This window comes from Malus domestica, chromosome 04 (assembly GCF_042453785.1).
Source record: "Malus domestica chromosome 04, GDT2T_hap1".
NCBI classification, from domain to species: Eukaryota; Viridiplantae; Streptophyta; class Magnoliopsida; order Rosales; family Rosaceae; genus Malus; species Malus domestica.
Window position 1 is genome coordinate 10,111,454 of NC_091664.1, and position 12,699 is coordinate 10,124,152.

Here is a 12,699-nt window from a genome sequence, read left to right on the forward strand (position 1 = left end):
CTCAATGCCTCGTTGGCTTATCATGGAGCCTAAGAATTTGCCAAAGCTTACACCGAAGGCACATTTGTTGGGGTTCAACCTCATTTGATACCTCTTCAGAATGGTGAAAGTTTTAGATAGGTTGGTGATGTGTTGGTCAGCATGTTTGCTTTTGACTAGCATATCATCAACGTAAACTTCCATGCTCTTCCCAATCTGTTCGGCGAACATTGAATTGACCAGTCTCTGATAAGTCGCTCCTGCATTCTTTAGGCCAAAGGGCATGACTTTATAGCAATATAATCCCCTGTCAGTAGTGAAGGCTATGTGTTCTTGATCTGAAGGGTTCATGAGGATTTGGTTGTATCCTGAGTAAGCATCCATGAAGCTCATGAGTTCATACCCTGCCGTAGAGTCTATAAGTCTGTCTATGAGAGAAAGAGGAAAGCTATCATTCGGGCATCCTTTGTTTAGGTCGGTGTAATCGACACACATTCTCCACAAGACCTTTTGGAGCAGAAGACTTTCCTTGGTCGAATTCTTCTTAACAAGGACAACATTTGCTACCCATGTTGGATAATTGACTTCGCGGACGAAGCCTATGCCTTTAAGTTTTTCAACTTCTGCCTTCATTGCCTCGTACCGTTCAACGTCATAAGATATTCGCTTCTGTCTCATTGGCTTGGTCTTGGGGTCAATACTTAAGCGATGACAGATGATATCGGGAGAGATGCCTGGCATGTCCTCGTATGACCAGGCGACGTTCTCTTGCAAAAAAAAGATCAATGCCAACCGAATGGGTGGTGAAAATGTGGTGTCAATCTTCACCATGCGATCCGGATAATCTTTTGAGATAGAGACCTTCTCCAACTCTTCAGCGGGTTGTGCTTGCTTGGTGAAAGAGTCATCTCGAGGATCGTCGGGTTGACTGTTGCCACCATGAAGATCCAAGTTGGCTTCGTCTAGGCTGGTATTTATGACTTGGTCATGTATAGAAAGGGTTTCCTTGGGCACATGCAGGTGCTGTTGCTTGATCGAAGTGTTGTAACATGATCGTGCACTAAGTTGATCTCATCTAAAGTAACCATTGCCATAGGGGGTTGAAAATTTCATCAACAACATATGTGTGGATACCATGACCTTGAGATCATTGATTCCTGTGCGTCCGAATATGACATTGTATGCCATTGGGCAATCAACCACCAAGAAGTTAGTGGTAATGGTAGCTGTGTAAGGGCATGTACTAATGGTGAAAGGTAAGTGTATGCTCCCTAAAGGTTGCACGATGTCACCAGAGAAGCTTATCAGAGGGGAAATCGAGCGATCGAGCAAGTGTTCAGCTACATTAAGTGCCCTGAAAGCTTCAGCAAACATATATTGACCGAAGTCCCCGTGTCTACCAGGATTCGTCGTACTTCAAAGTTGGCTATGTGAGCTTCCACGATCAGTGGGTCGTTGTGAGGGTAGATGATACCTTTTTCTTCCTCAGGGTAGAAACATATTGGATCCCAGTTAGGCTTTTGATACTTACCTCCCTTGATGTCTTCCACGTGAAACACTTGGTGGCCAGACCTTAAAGCTCGTTCACTATTTTTCATAGCCCTGTTGGAAGATTTAGATATGGGTGTGCCACCACTTATGAAATATATCACATTCACCTAGCATTGGTTACGGTTACCATTTGGAAGGTGAAGGAGGAATTGATCAATTTTTCCTTCACATGCCAAAGCTTCAATATGATCACGAAGGGTGATACACTTCTCGCCGTCATGGCCTTTATGCTCGTGGTAGCAGCAAAACGTGCCCGTGTTCTTCGTGGGCATGTAATCTGGGTGCCTCGGCTTTGGCTTCGGTATCAAGTGTGTTATGCTGGGGTAAATGGCCACGCATGTGACGTTCAAAGGTGTGTATGCCTCATACCTCGGGGTAGGGGCTGTCCTAACACGTGCTTAACCCACTGTGTTGACTGCCTGGGGTCGAGGATTATCATGGTGATACCCTTGGTTATCACGGTAGTGTCCCTTACTCCTTTTAATAAAATGAGACTGGTGAAGACGGAAATCTTTCCTTTTGCCCGGAGATTGATATGTCTGTTAACTTGGCAAAGTATTAAGTAAGGCAGGGGGAGGCACCGTTGCTGTTTGGAAGGTCGATGTCTTCTCATTTGGTTGGATCTAGCTTCCGCTCCCTACTTGCTGATAAGGGGTGGCTGTAGGGGGTTTCCCTTGATATGTTCTTGCCTCGGCGGAGGCATGGTTGTAAGCCTGTGCCATCACCTCAGAGTAAATCTTCCAAGTGTTGGCATTTATCATGTACTTGAAGAAACAATCACGTAGGCCTGCCGTGAAGGCCTTGAGGGCGGTCTTGTCATCTGCCTCAGCACAGCGAGAATACTTATGGCTAAAACGACCAGCATGCTCTTGTAGTGACTCGTCCGGCTTCTGGCGAATAGTGTACAAGTCATCTGCAGAATGCAAACGATCGGTCTGTAAGATGTGTTGAGAGACAAACAGTTTCCTCAGTTTCTCAAATGAGTCTACTGTCTCAGGTGGAAGACGGCAATACCAGTTTAGAGCTCCGCCAAAGAGGGTGGAGGGAAAGAGAAGACATCGCTCTTCGTCGGTGTGCATCCGATATGCCATGATGGACTAAAAAAGGTTAAGGTGTTCAATTGGGTCCTCCCTTCCAGTATAAAGTTGTAAACCAAGCTTTTGTTTTATCTTCGCTTGGATGGGGTGTCGAAGATCCTCCTTGTAAGAGGGCCAGGCCTAGGTTGGTTCCAATCAGGTATCTCAGCTTGTCATTCGGCCTTCAACTTGTTTACTTCCTTAAGGAGCTGTAAGACAATAGGGTCCTGAGTGGAGTCATGTACCACTGGAGATTTCTTTCGTAAATCTCCATCTTCTCTTGGAAGTAGGAAGGTTTGATCAAGAGCATGTGATTTTTCCCTGGACTCGCCGTACTGACTTCCAAGGTATGTCTGTCGGAACATCTGTGAGTCCCCTATACTTTCGTGTTTCTCTAGGACTTGTTGCCCCTTCCTCAGATTGGTAGCCAGCCTGGGACATGGGAAGGGACCGAGTCTTTCAAAGACCCTTGGGTCATTGATCTTCGAGCTTATATGGATGAGATTGTCTCGACGTTGCTTTAGGAAGTCTCGACAGTCGCGAAAGACGACTTTCGATCCTTCCACTCATTCCGTAAGAAGGTGCCTTCCTCTACTCCTCCTGCTTCGGGTCTAAGCAGCTAGGTTGAGAGAAGTCTTATATTGGTCGCCATTTCGATGAGTAGCTCGTTCCTCAATTGGAATACCCATGTCGAGGGTAAATGACCCTCCGTGTTGGGGGGCACCCAATTGATGGTTGACTTTCACAAGGGTGATGAGCTCGTGTGTTTCAGTATATCTAACCTCGTGGAGCATCTCGAAGACCTTTTCATACTGCTCTTGGAGAATCTCATTCTTCATCACTATCTTGTTGTTCTGAGCCTCCAGCTCATTGACTTTAGCCTGAAAAGCAAACTTTTTTTGTTCATTCTTTCGTTGCTTACCAGGTGCAAGAGGTGTGTCATTCTATGTGATGTGGCTTCCTTCGCTCCCCATGTTGGAAAGGGATGCCTGGTCAAAAGAGAGTGTACGAATGGTGGAAACCACCTTGACAAAGCTGAAGAGAGTGGGAATAAGTGTCGTTCCCACAAACAGGCCAAATGTTGATGCACAAAATCAGTGGGGACTTTGGTACAACAAAAAATGTTAAGTTTATGATCTTCGCTAGATTGCTCCGGTCACTAGTGTGGATAAGTATGTAAATGGATAGGGACAGGGAAGCAAACACAAGATGTACGTGGTTCACCCCATTTAGCTACGTCCACGGAGTAGAGGAGTTCTCATTAATTGTGAAGGGTTTACACAAGTACATAGGTTCAAGCTCTCATTTAGTGAGTACTAGTGAATGATTTAGTACAAATGACATTAGGAAATATCGTGAGAGAATGATCTTTATTTATAGAAGAGAGTTTCTAGTTTCATTCTGACATTGACACGTGTCGTGTTGTGATTGGTTTTTTATGTTGACACGTGTCGTGCTATGATTGGCTTCTGATGTCGACACATGTCGCGCTATGATTGGCCTCCTGGTTGGAGGGAAACTCTTCTGGGTCATTGACGGTATAACGTTGACCGGTGCTCAGTAGTTTCGGGATTGGTCAAGTATGGTACAAACAGTATACATTATTTTTAGCTCGATATTGTGCAGCTAAACTATCATAATGTATACATATTGTCGTTACAGGTTTAGGCCATCTGGGAACATCTTCCAAAAAATCTCTTAGCCACTCAGCTTCTCCTCCAAACATATCGAGAGCGATAAATTCCGATTCCATAGTTGATTGGGCTATGTATGTTTGTTTAGAAGATTTCCAAGAGATTGCTGATCCCCCCAAAGTAAATACATATCCACTTGTGGATTTCGTAACAGTATTATCCGATATCCAATTCGCATCAGTAAATCCTTCAGGTATAGGAGGATACCTTGTATAATGTAATCTATAATTCATTGTATGCTTCAAGTATCTTAATACTCAAATTAAAGCTTCCCAATGATCATGCTTAGGATTGCATGTATATCTACTCAGTCCACTCACTGAGTATGCTATATCAGGCCTTGTACAGTTCATAATGTACGTAAGACTTCCAATAACTGGTGAGTATTCACGTTGAGATATATCATCTCCTCTTATTTTCTTAAGTTTGCTATTGGCATCAAAAGGAGTAATTGCATCTTTACTTTCCAAATGACCATATTTTCTAAGTGTAGCTTCTATATAATGGGACTGTGTAAGAATATATCCTTCTTGGTTTCTTTTTATTTTTACACCAAGAATCACATCAGCTAGTCCAAGATCTTTCATATCGAAACTTGATTTCAATATCTTTTTCGTCCAATTTATTATCTCTTTGTTAGTTCCCATTATAAGCATATCATCTACATATAAACATAACATAACGCAAGCATTATTTTGAATTTTTGTGTAGACAAACTTATCACACTCATTTATCTTAAAACTGTGTGTGATCATAATATGGTCAAATTTTTCATGCCATTGCTTTGGAGCTTGTTTAAGCCCATATAGCGATTTCACAAGTTTACAAACTTTGTGTTCTTGACCTTTAACCACAAACCCCTCGAGTTGTTCCATATATATTTCCTCATCTAAATCTCCATTTAAGAATGCAGTTTTTACATCCATTTGATGTATTTCGATGTTATGGAATGTAGCTATAACAATCAACAGTCTTATTGACGTAATTCTCATTACAGGCGAGTATGTATCAAAGAAATCCAAACCATGTTTTTTATGGTATCCTTTAGCTACAAAACGACCCTTATATTTGTCAATTGTACCATCAGGTTTTAATTTCTTCTTAAAGATCCATTTGTACCCAATTGGCTTATTGCTAGGGGGCAAATCGACCAATTCCCATGTATGATTTTGCATAATGGAATCTATTTCACTGTTAACTGCATCCTTCCAAAATGGAGCTTCAGGAATGGACATGGCCTGCTTGAATGATTAAGGTTCTGTCTCGTTTAATAAGGTCACAAAATCAGGCCCAAAGTCCTTTCGAATTTTTGTACTTTTACTCCTTCTAGGTTTAAGTTCTTCTTCTTCTTGAACTCTAGATGAAGATGAACCATCATCATGTTCTCTAGGTTCATCATTAACCTCAGATACATCATCATGTAATCTCTTTTTCAAGAAGTTAGACTTGCCCATTTTGTATGGAAATATATCCTCAAAAAATATTGCATTTATAGATTCTATAATAGTATTGACATGTATATCACTTACTTCAGAATGAAAAACTAAGAATCTATAAGCTGAACTATTAGACGCAAAACCAATAAACACACAATCCATAGTTTTAGGCCCTAATTTTGTTCTCTTTAGCAATGGGACTTGTACTTTTGCCAGGCAACCCTACACTTTAAGCAATTTAAACGTTGGAGTTCTTCCTTTCCATAATTCATATGGTGACTCTTTTCTCGTTTTAGGTGGAATTCGATTCAAAATTTTATTTGCAATAAGTAAAGTTTCACCCTACAAATTGTGTGGAAGCCCAGAGCTATTCAACATAGAATTGATCATGTCTTTAAAAGTCCTATTTTTATGTTCAGCAACACCGTTTTGTTGTGGTGTATAAGGAGCTGTTGTTTGATGAATTATGCCATGTGTGGCACAAAATTCAGCAAATGCATGAGACTCATATTCTATTCCCTTATCGGACCTTAAGACTTTAATCTTCTTGTTAAGTTGATTTTCAACTTCTGCCTTATATGTTTTAAACATATCCAAGGTCTCATCTGTATTATGAAGTAAATAAATATAACAATACTTACTAAAATCATCTATAAATGTTACATAATAGTTTTTTCCACCACGAGTTGGATATGATCTAAAATCACATAAGTCACTATGAATTAAATCTAATAAATCATTGGATTTTTCATGCACTAATTTAAAACTTTGACTTGCAAATTTCGATTCTGTACAAGTCTCACATTTAACATTATCTAAATAATCAAGTTTGGGCAGCAAACCTAAATTATGCATCCTAAAAAGAAAACAAAAATTTACATGTCCCAACCTAGGGTGCCATAATTTAGACAAATCAACAATATAAGCAGAAACATTATTTATTTCATTCATAGCATTAGCAAGTACATTTAGTTTGAATAATCCATCAGCAAGGTAACCCTTCCCTACAAACATTCCCCCTTTGGTTAGTACAAACTTATTGGACTCAAAAACTAGTTTGAATCCCTTATTACTAAAGATAGGACTAAAAACAAGGTTCTTCCCTATATTGGGGACATGCAGGACGTCAATGAGGGTTAATTCTTTTCCATAAGTGAATTTTAAAACACATTTCCCTATTCTAGCCACAATAGATGTAGATGCATTTCCCATATTACTAAGGATAGGACCAGAAAGACTCATTTATCACCATCCCTTCAACATGAATGTCATGAATGATTTTTTGGAGATCTTCAATTTGAGAGACAACGGACTTGGAATCCACCATTTTGTAGTCCAAAGATTTGCCCATGACAAATTTCTTTGGACCAACATCCTCTGTTTTATATTTTTTTCTCAAGTGATTCCTAAAGTTCCTTGGCTGTTTTGCACACCACATAGGCATCATACAAAGAATCATCTAATGCATTGAGCATATAGTTTCTGCAGAGGAAATCATTATAATTCTAGGCATCTATGGCCGTCAAAGTTTTTGCAAAAAAAATATTTTCTCCATCTGCAGTAGGCACAGTCTTGTGCAGAACATTAGCCAAATTCAGTGTTGTCATATAAAACAGCATCTTCTGTTGCCATCTTTTGAAATCTCTGCCCTTAAATTTCTCAGGCTTCTCAGAATGAGGTTTAGTTCCTGATTGTTCCATACTGTTCGAAGATTGTCGGAGAACAGTTCAGAAATAACCAAAAATAACATAAATAAACAGAACTTGAAATTCTAATATTTTATTAACAAAAAATACTTGCTGTGCAGAATGAAATTACACAATAAATACAGAAATTAATATAAGAATATCAATGGTACTAACTTGATTACAGAATGTCACATCTCGACCCGGTGCGGATCACTTCCCGAGCCCGCTCCACCACCGTAGCACGATATTGTTCGCTTTGGGCCCCGACCATGCCCTCACGGTTATGTTTCTGGAAACTCACGGGCAACTTCCCAGTGGGTCACCCATCATGGGAGTGCTCTAGCCCCCTTCTCACTTAACTTCGGAGTTTCGACGGAACCCGAAGCCAGTGAGCTCCCAAAAGGCCTCGTGCTAGGTAGGGATGAGAATATACATTTAAGGATCACTCCCCTGGACGATGTGGGATGTCACACAGAAGGTAAAGGTTAGCGTAAAAGCTATGTCATTCGAACAATATTTCCATCTCACTCTTGTGCTTGTGGTTCTACAAAGTCTGCTCGATCAGAATTCAATTACCTAATTCTACAACCTGCACTGAATTCTAGAATTCTAGCGAATTTGCTTTGTGTGCTTACTCTCTGGAAATTTCGTACAGAAGAAAAAGAGGAAGAAATGATCATCTAACTTGGATATTGTGATTGCAAATATGTAGGTTGTTTCACACCCTTTTAAATACATGTTCAGCTTATTTGAAAGTACACAACTCTTTCTAAGAACTGTGTCTTTTAATCAAAACGTTTTTAATTAATAAATTAATTAAAAACTTAATCCGAAAATTAAAATTAATGAATCAAAGCCCCAAGGCCCAAAGACCCTTGTCTTGATTAATTAATATTAATTGCATTTAGGCTATATTATACTAGCATAATCCACACAACCATAAGGCCCAAACCTTCAATCCATTTCCAAATAATCCATGTTTTAATTACTAAACTAAAGCACTAAATCTATATAAAGGTCAATGAACCTTTAGTGTTTCCCGATGTGGGACACCAAAAGTCTCAAAACCCTTATAGTTATGAGTACCAAGTGGCGGTACAATCTTGATGTATAAAAGCACTTGCTCTATGGTTTGTTTGATTTTTTTTTATTAATTTTTAGTGAAACGATAACGTTAGTAGGTTAAATGTTAGATTAACTATCGATAAAATTCGAATCCACATCGTCATAAGACATAACACGTTTCTCTTTCCACCACTCTGGGTCACTTGCGCTTTGTGGTTTGTTAAAAGATGAGTTTTTATAGAAAGAAATATAAATACAAAAAGATATATTGGAGCTCTGCCCCCTCCTCCTTCCTCTTCTTCCATAGCCCTTCTTGTGCTACTTGCAGGGTTTAATGGGGCATTGAGATTTGGATCGCATCGGGTTCCTTCGCCAGGAATCGGAATTTCCGTTGCACGAATCCTCCACTGCCGGATTCTTCGGGTTTCGGATCTGCCGTGTTTGATTGACGGAGATGTCTTTCTCCTCCGGGTTGCTGTGGTAAGCGCCCTAGAAGGCCAAGTGCCCTTCCAGGTCGAACAATCCAGCCCTCCCTATGAAATTGTACGGTTGTTTGGGTATTTGGGGAAGAGCCATATAAGGTAAGAGTTTTTGTAATTCTAGGATAGTAATTCACCCTCTTCCTCCCTCCCTTCTCTGCAGCAAAAAAATGGTCTTGCAATTGCATGCTCCTCTTAACAACCACCACCACCACTACAGCCACCGCCGCCACCACCGCCACCACTACCGCCAGCGCCGCCACCATTTGCAGATTCAGCGTCGTCTCAATATCCACAATCCACCTCAAATCCAGCTGCCTAAGCTCGCTTTCAGTATCCCAATCTCGCCGTCGCTACGCTTCTCTCTTGATTCCCGGTCGATTTCTCCTTGTCAGTATCTGTCTTGCCATTTTCTGCTCTTTTTATTTGAATAAAATATAATCTTTTCATTTGGGTTTATCATGTTTTGTTTGTTGAGTACAGTGCGATCGCATAAGCTCTCGGCTTCGTTTGATTCGGGTTCGGGTCAAAATTATGCATCCGAACCACCGCAGGTGCCTCTCTCCCTGTTCCCTTGTTTCATTATTTTTCCCAAATATCTTTGTGATCTCACATCAAATTTATTATGATTAGGATAATGTAAACACTTATGTCTAAAGGCTAGAAAATTAATCATTTTTTTAAGGCTAGAAAATTAATTATTATTTTAATGCTAGAAAATTCAACTTCAATTGAGCTCAAATGTCAACTTAAATTTTGTGCTCTCAATAAAAACAGTGTTTCGATTTGGAACGACTGCAATGCATTTTGTTGGAGAACCAAACCCGGGGCTTGTTCTCGCCACTTTGTACTATGCTCTAGTGGTGGTTTTACATTCGATTTTTGTAAAAAACGACCACATTATTGCTAGCCTATAGTGAGGCTTAACCGACCCCTCCCATTTAGTGTAGATGATATCGCTTGTTATAAAAAAAACATGGGCTTGTTCCAGTAGAAAGAGTCGATCATGACTGGCCGTGGTGCCACGCCAATGTGCGCTTGATTGGCTGGGAAGGGAGAAATGGTCACGGCAGGAGGGAAGGGAAGGGAGGGTGGTCAATTTATTTTATCAAATTATTTTTTTATAAAAAATAGTAACTGAAGGTAAAATAGGTATTAAAATATGCGGGTGTGATGAGCAGGATGGGTGTCAACAGAAGCACTCTGAAATAAATGTAACGAGAGACATGACTTATAGGAAAAGTTGCAACCCAAACTTCGACTTGGCGTCTTTCATTTACAAACCTAATTAATTTCTGTTCATTTACACAAGGCATTTGCAAAGTAATTCGGGTCATATTGATTGTAGTTATTTTATGTCTTGTTTCAGATCCCTCAACAGAATAAGGTTTCTTTCCTGGAGGTCCTGAAGAAATCAAATTCTTTTCTGCCACACGTAACCCTTGCTAGCACGCTGTTGGCTCTCGTCTTTCCACCTTCTTTCACATGGTTTACCAACAGGTTCTTGAACTTTGTTTAGATGAATTAGTTGGTCAACGTTAAACCTTGTTTAGATGAATTGGTTAGACAAACTGAACTCCTTTCAAGGAAGGTTAGTTGACTGTTGAACCGCTGTGGTTAAACATGGAGTTTGGATGAATGTGGTTGTATAAGTGAAATACATACGAAGAATTTATACTATTTTCCTAGAGACTCAAAGATAGGGATAGAGAAGTGGATTCTATTTTCCATTTTTTTTCCTTATAGTAATATAAACCTTTTTCTACGGTCCAGGTACTACGCACCTGCATTAGGGTTTTTGATGTTTGCAGTTGGGGTTAATTCCAGCGAAAAGGATTTCCTTGAAGCTTTCAAAAGACCGGCAGCTATTTTAGCTGGTTATACTGGCCAATTTCTTGTCAAGCCGATTCTTGGATATGTTTTTGGCACTATCACAGTAGCCATATTTGGTCTTCCAACTCCAGTAGGTAAGAATATTCACCATGCCTCCCTGTCAAAAACACTAGAATGAATGTGCTGACTGGTATATGTTATCAGGTGCTGGGATTATGTTAGTATCTTGTGTTAGTGGCGCCCAGCTCTCAAACTATGCTACTTTTCTGACGGACCCTACAATGGCCCCTCTAAGCATCGTCATGACGTCATTATCTACTGCTTCTGCTGTATTTATCACACCCCTCTTATCGTTGTTGCTTATTGGAAAGAGACTGCCTGTTGACGTAAGGGGAATGGTGTCCAGCATTCTGCAGATTGTAGTCACACCAGTTGCTGCAGGCTTGCTTTTGAATCGGTGAGACACCAACGCTGGATAATATTCTTTTAACATAGTTTATTTGGAGAGATTCTGACTTGTCTTACATAATTGCACCTTCAGGTTCCTTCCCCGAATATGTGGTGCTATTCGGCCATTTTTGCCTCCGCTCTCTGTATTTGTGACAGCTTGCTGTGTTGGAGCACCACTTGCCATTAACATTGAGTCTGTTATGTCTCCTTTTGGACTAACTGTTTTGTTGCTCGTTATAGCATTTCATTTGACGGCATTCGTAGCCGGCTATTTTCTTACTGGCGTGGTCTTTCATACGGCACCTGATGTTAAAGCCCTACAAAGAACACTATCTTATGAGACAGGTTCCACCTTTGTCTCTTATCACTTATCAGTCCATTAATTTTAGGAATTTCCGACACTAAGTAATCATTTGCTTTTGCAGGAATGCAAAGCAGCCTTCTGGCCTTGGCCCTTGCAAATAGATTTTTCCAAGATCCGCTCGTTGGAGTGCCTCCGGCAATCTCTGTGAGTCGATTTCTTGACTTATTTACCAATTTTGTTTTCTTTTTACACCAATTCAAATCATGTCACTAACTTCTAGAAGCAGAAGGGTTCTTTGAGCACTAAATTCCGCATTAAGGTTAAGATATTCGCTATTGTACTTTGATCTGCAGACCGTGATCATGTCTTTGATGGGCTTCTCCCTTGTCATGGTTTGGGCCAAAAAGAAAGAAGAACAATGACAAAGCCCGTCTCAAATTGTCGGAAGTTGGCTCTGTGATTCTTGAGGGCTTGTATATGGGGAGCTTTCTTTTTATCTATCGAGCCGTATGGAGAACTATATGACTGTAGTTAAGTTTTTCATTTTATACAAAAGATGGTGGGGTACGGAATAAATTGAACTTCGGACTTTTGATCTAGAAGTAAATGCTCTTAACTAGTTCAGCTGCACCAGCCCACCCCTCTCCAAAGCGCTAAAATTTGTATCAACTTGTTTTGTATATTATTCCTAATGTAAAAATTATGAGTAGGGGTGTAGTGCTTTCATTCATTCACAACTGTCCAAAAGGAGCCTTAGGCTTATACATATAAGAGAGAGTCTATGAATTCATCTCAACCATTCAATTAGCTGTGCCATATGAGACACTGCCACATGCTCACATTTGAGCCTAAATAAGCTAGACTTAATCTCAACCCTTGATCGATAACAACCATACAAAAGCTAGAGATTAACAATTAGAATAGAGGTTTAACCCTTAATTCCAACACTCCATTATAAGGCTTTAACCGATTGAACACCTAACTTGCTTCTCAAGCAAGCATATCTGTCTTTAGGTAGAGGTGTACTAAAGATATCAGTAAGTTGATCTTCACTTCTGCAGTACAACAAGTCAATTGTACCTTCTTGAATGGTATCTTGAATGAAATGAAACTTCCTTTTAATGTGATTTGATCTCTCATGGAA

The 12,699-nt window shown here is 40.1% G+C and overlaps 1 protein-coding gene across 4 annotated transcripts; it reads left to right on the forward strand.

Moving 5' to 3' along the window:
* Positions 1 to 8,658: 8,658 nt before the first annotated feature.
* LOC103437190 (probable sodium/metabolite cotransporter BASS6, chloroplastic) lies at positions 8,659 to 12,285 on the forward strand. 4 transcript variants are annotated; one of them, XM_008358296.4, is made up of 9 exons: positions 8,659 to 9,032; positions 9,132 to 9,358; positions 9,452 to 9,522; positions 10,338 to 10,468; positions 10,742 to 10,935; positions 11,006 to 11,258; positions 11,343 to 11,596; positions 11,677 to 11,759; positions 11,909 to 12,285. In XM_008358296.4, the coding sequence occupies exons 1-9, from the start codon at positions 9,025 to 9,027 to the stop codon at positions 11,975 to 11,977; spliced, it is 1,290 nt and encodes a 429-aa protein (XP_008356518.2). In that variant the 5' UTR covers positions 8,659 to 9,024; the 3' UTR covers positions 11,978 to 12,285. The 4 variants fall into 4 exon arrangements, with proteins under 4 accessions (XP_008356518.2, XP_008373871.2, XP_008373869.2 ...); XM_008375649.4 differs by having other exon boundaries at positions 8,681 to 9,002; XM_008375647.4 differs by having other exon boundaries at positions 8,686 to 8,969.
* The last annotated feature ends 414 nt before the right edge of the window (positions 12,286 to 12,699 follow it).

Bases quoted from the DNA above. Each gene is read 5' to 3' on its own strand.
- LOC103437190 (XM_008375647.4), top strand. From the start codon at position 8,944: ATGTCTTTCTCCTCCGGGTTGCTGTG. The intron at 11,259-11,342 runs GTGAGACACCAA...TTGCACCTTCAG, and splicing joins GCAGGCTTGCTTTTGAATCG to GTTCCTTCCCCGAATATGTG. The intron at 11,597-11,676 runs GTTCCACCTTTG...TTGCTTTTGCAG, and splicing joins AACACTATCTTATGAGACAG to GAATGCAAAGCAGCCTTCTG.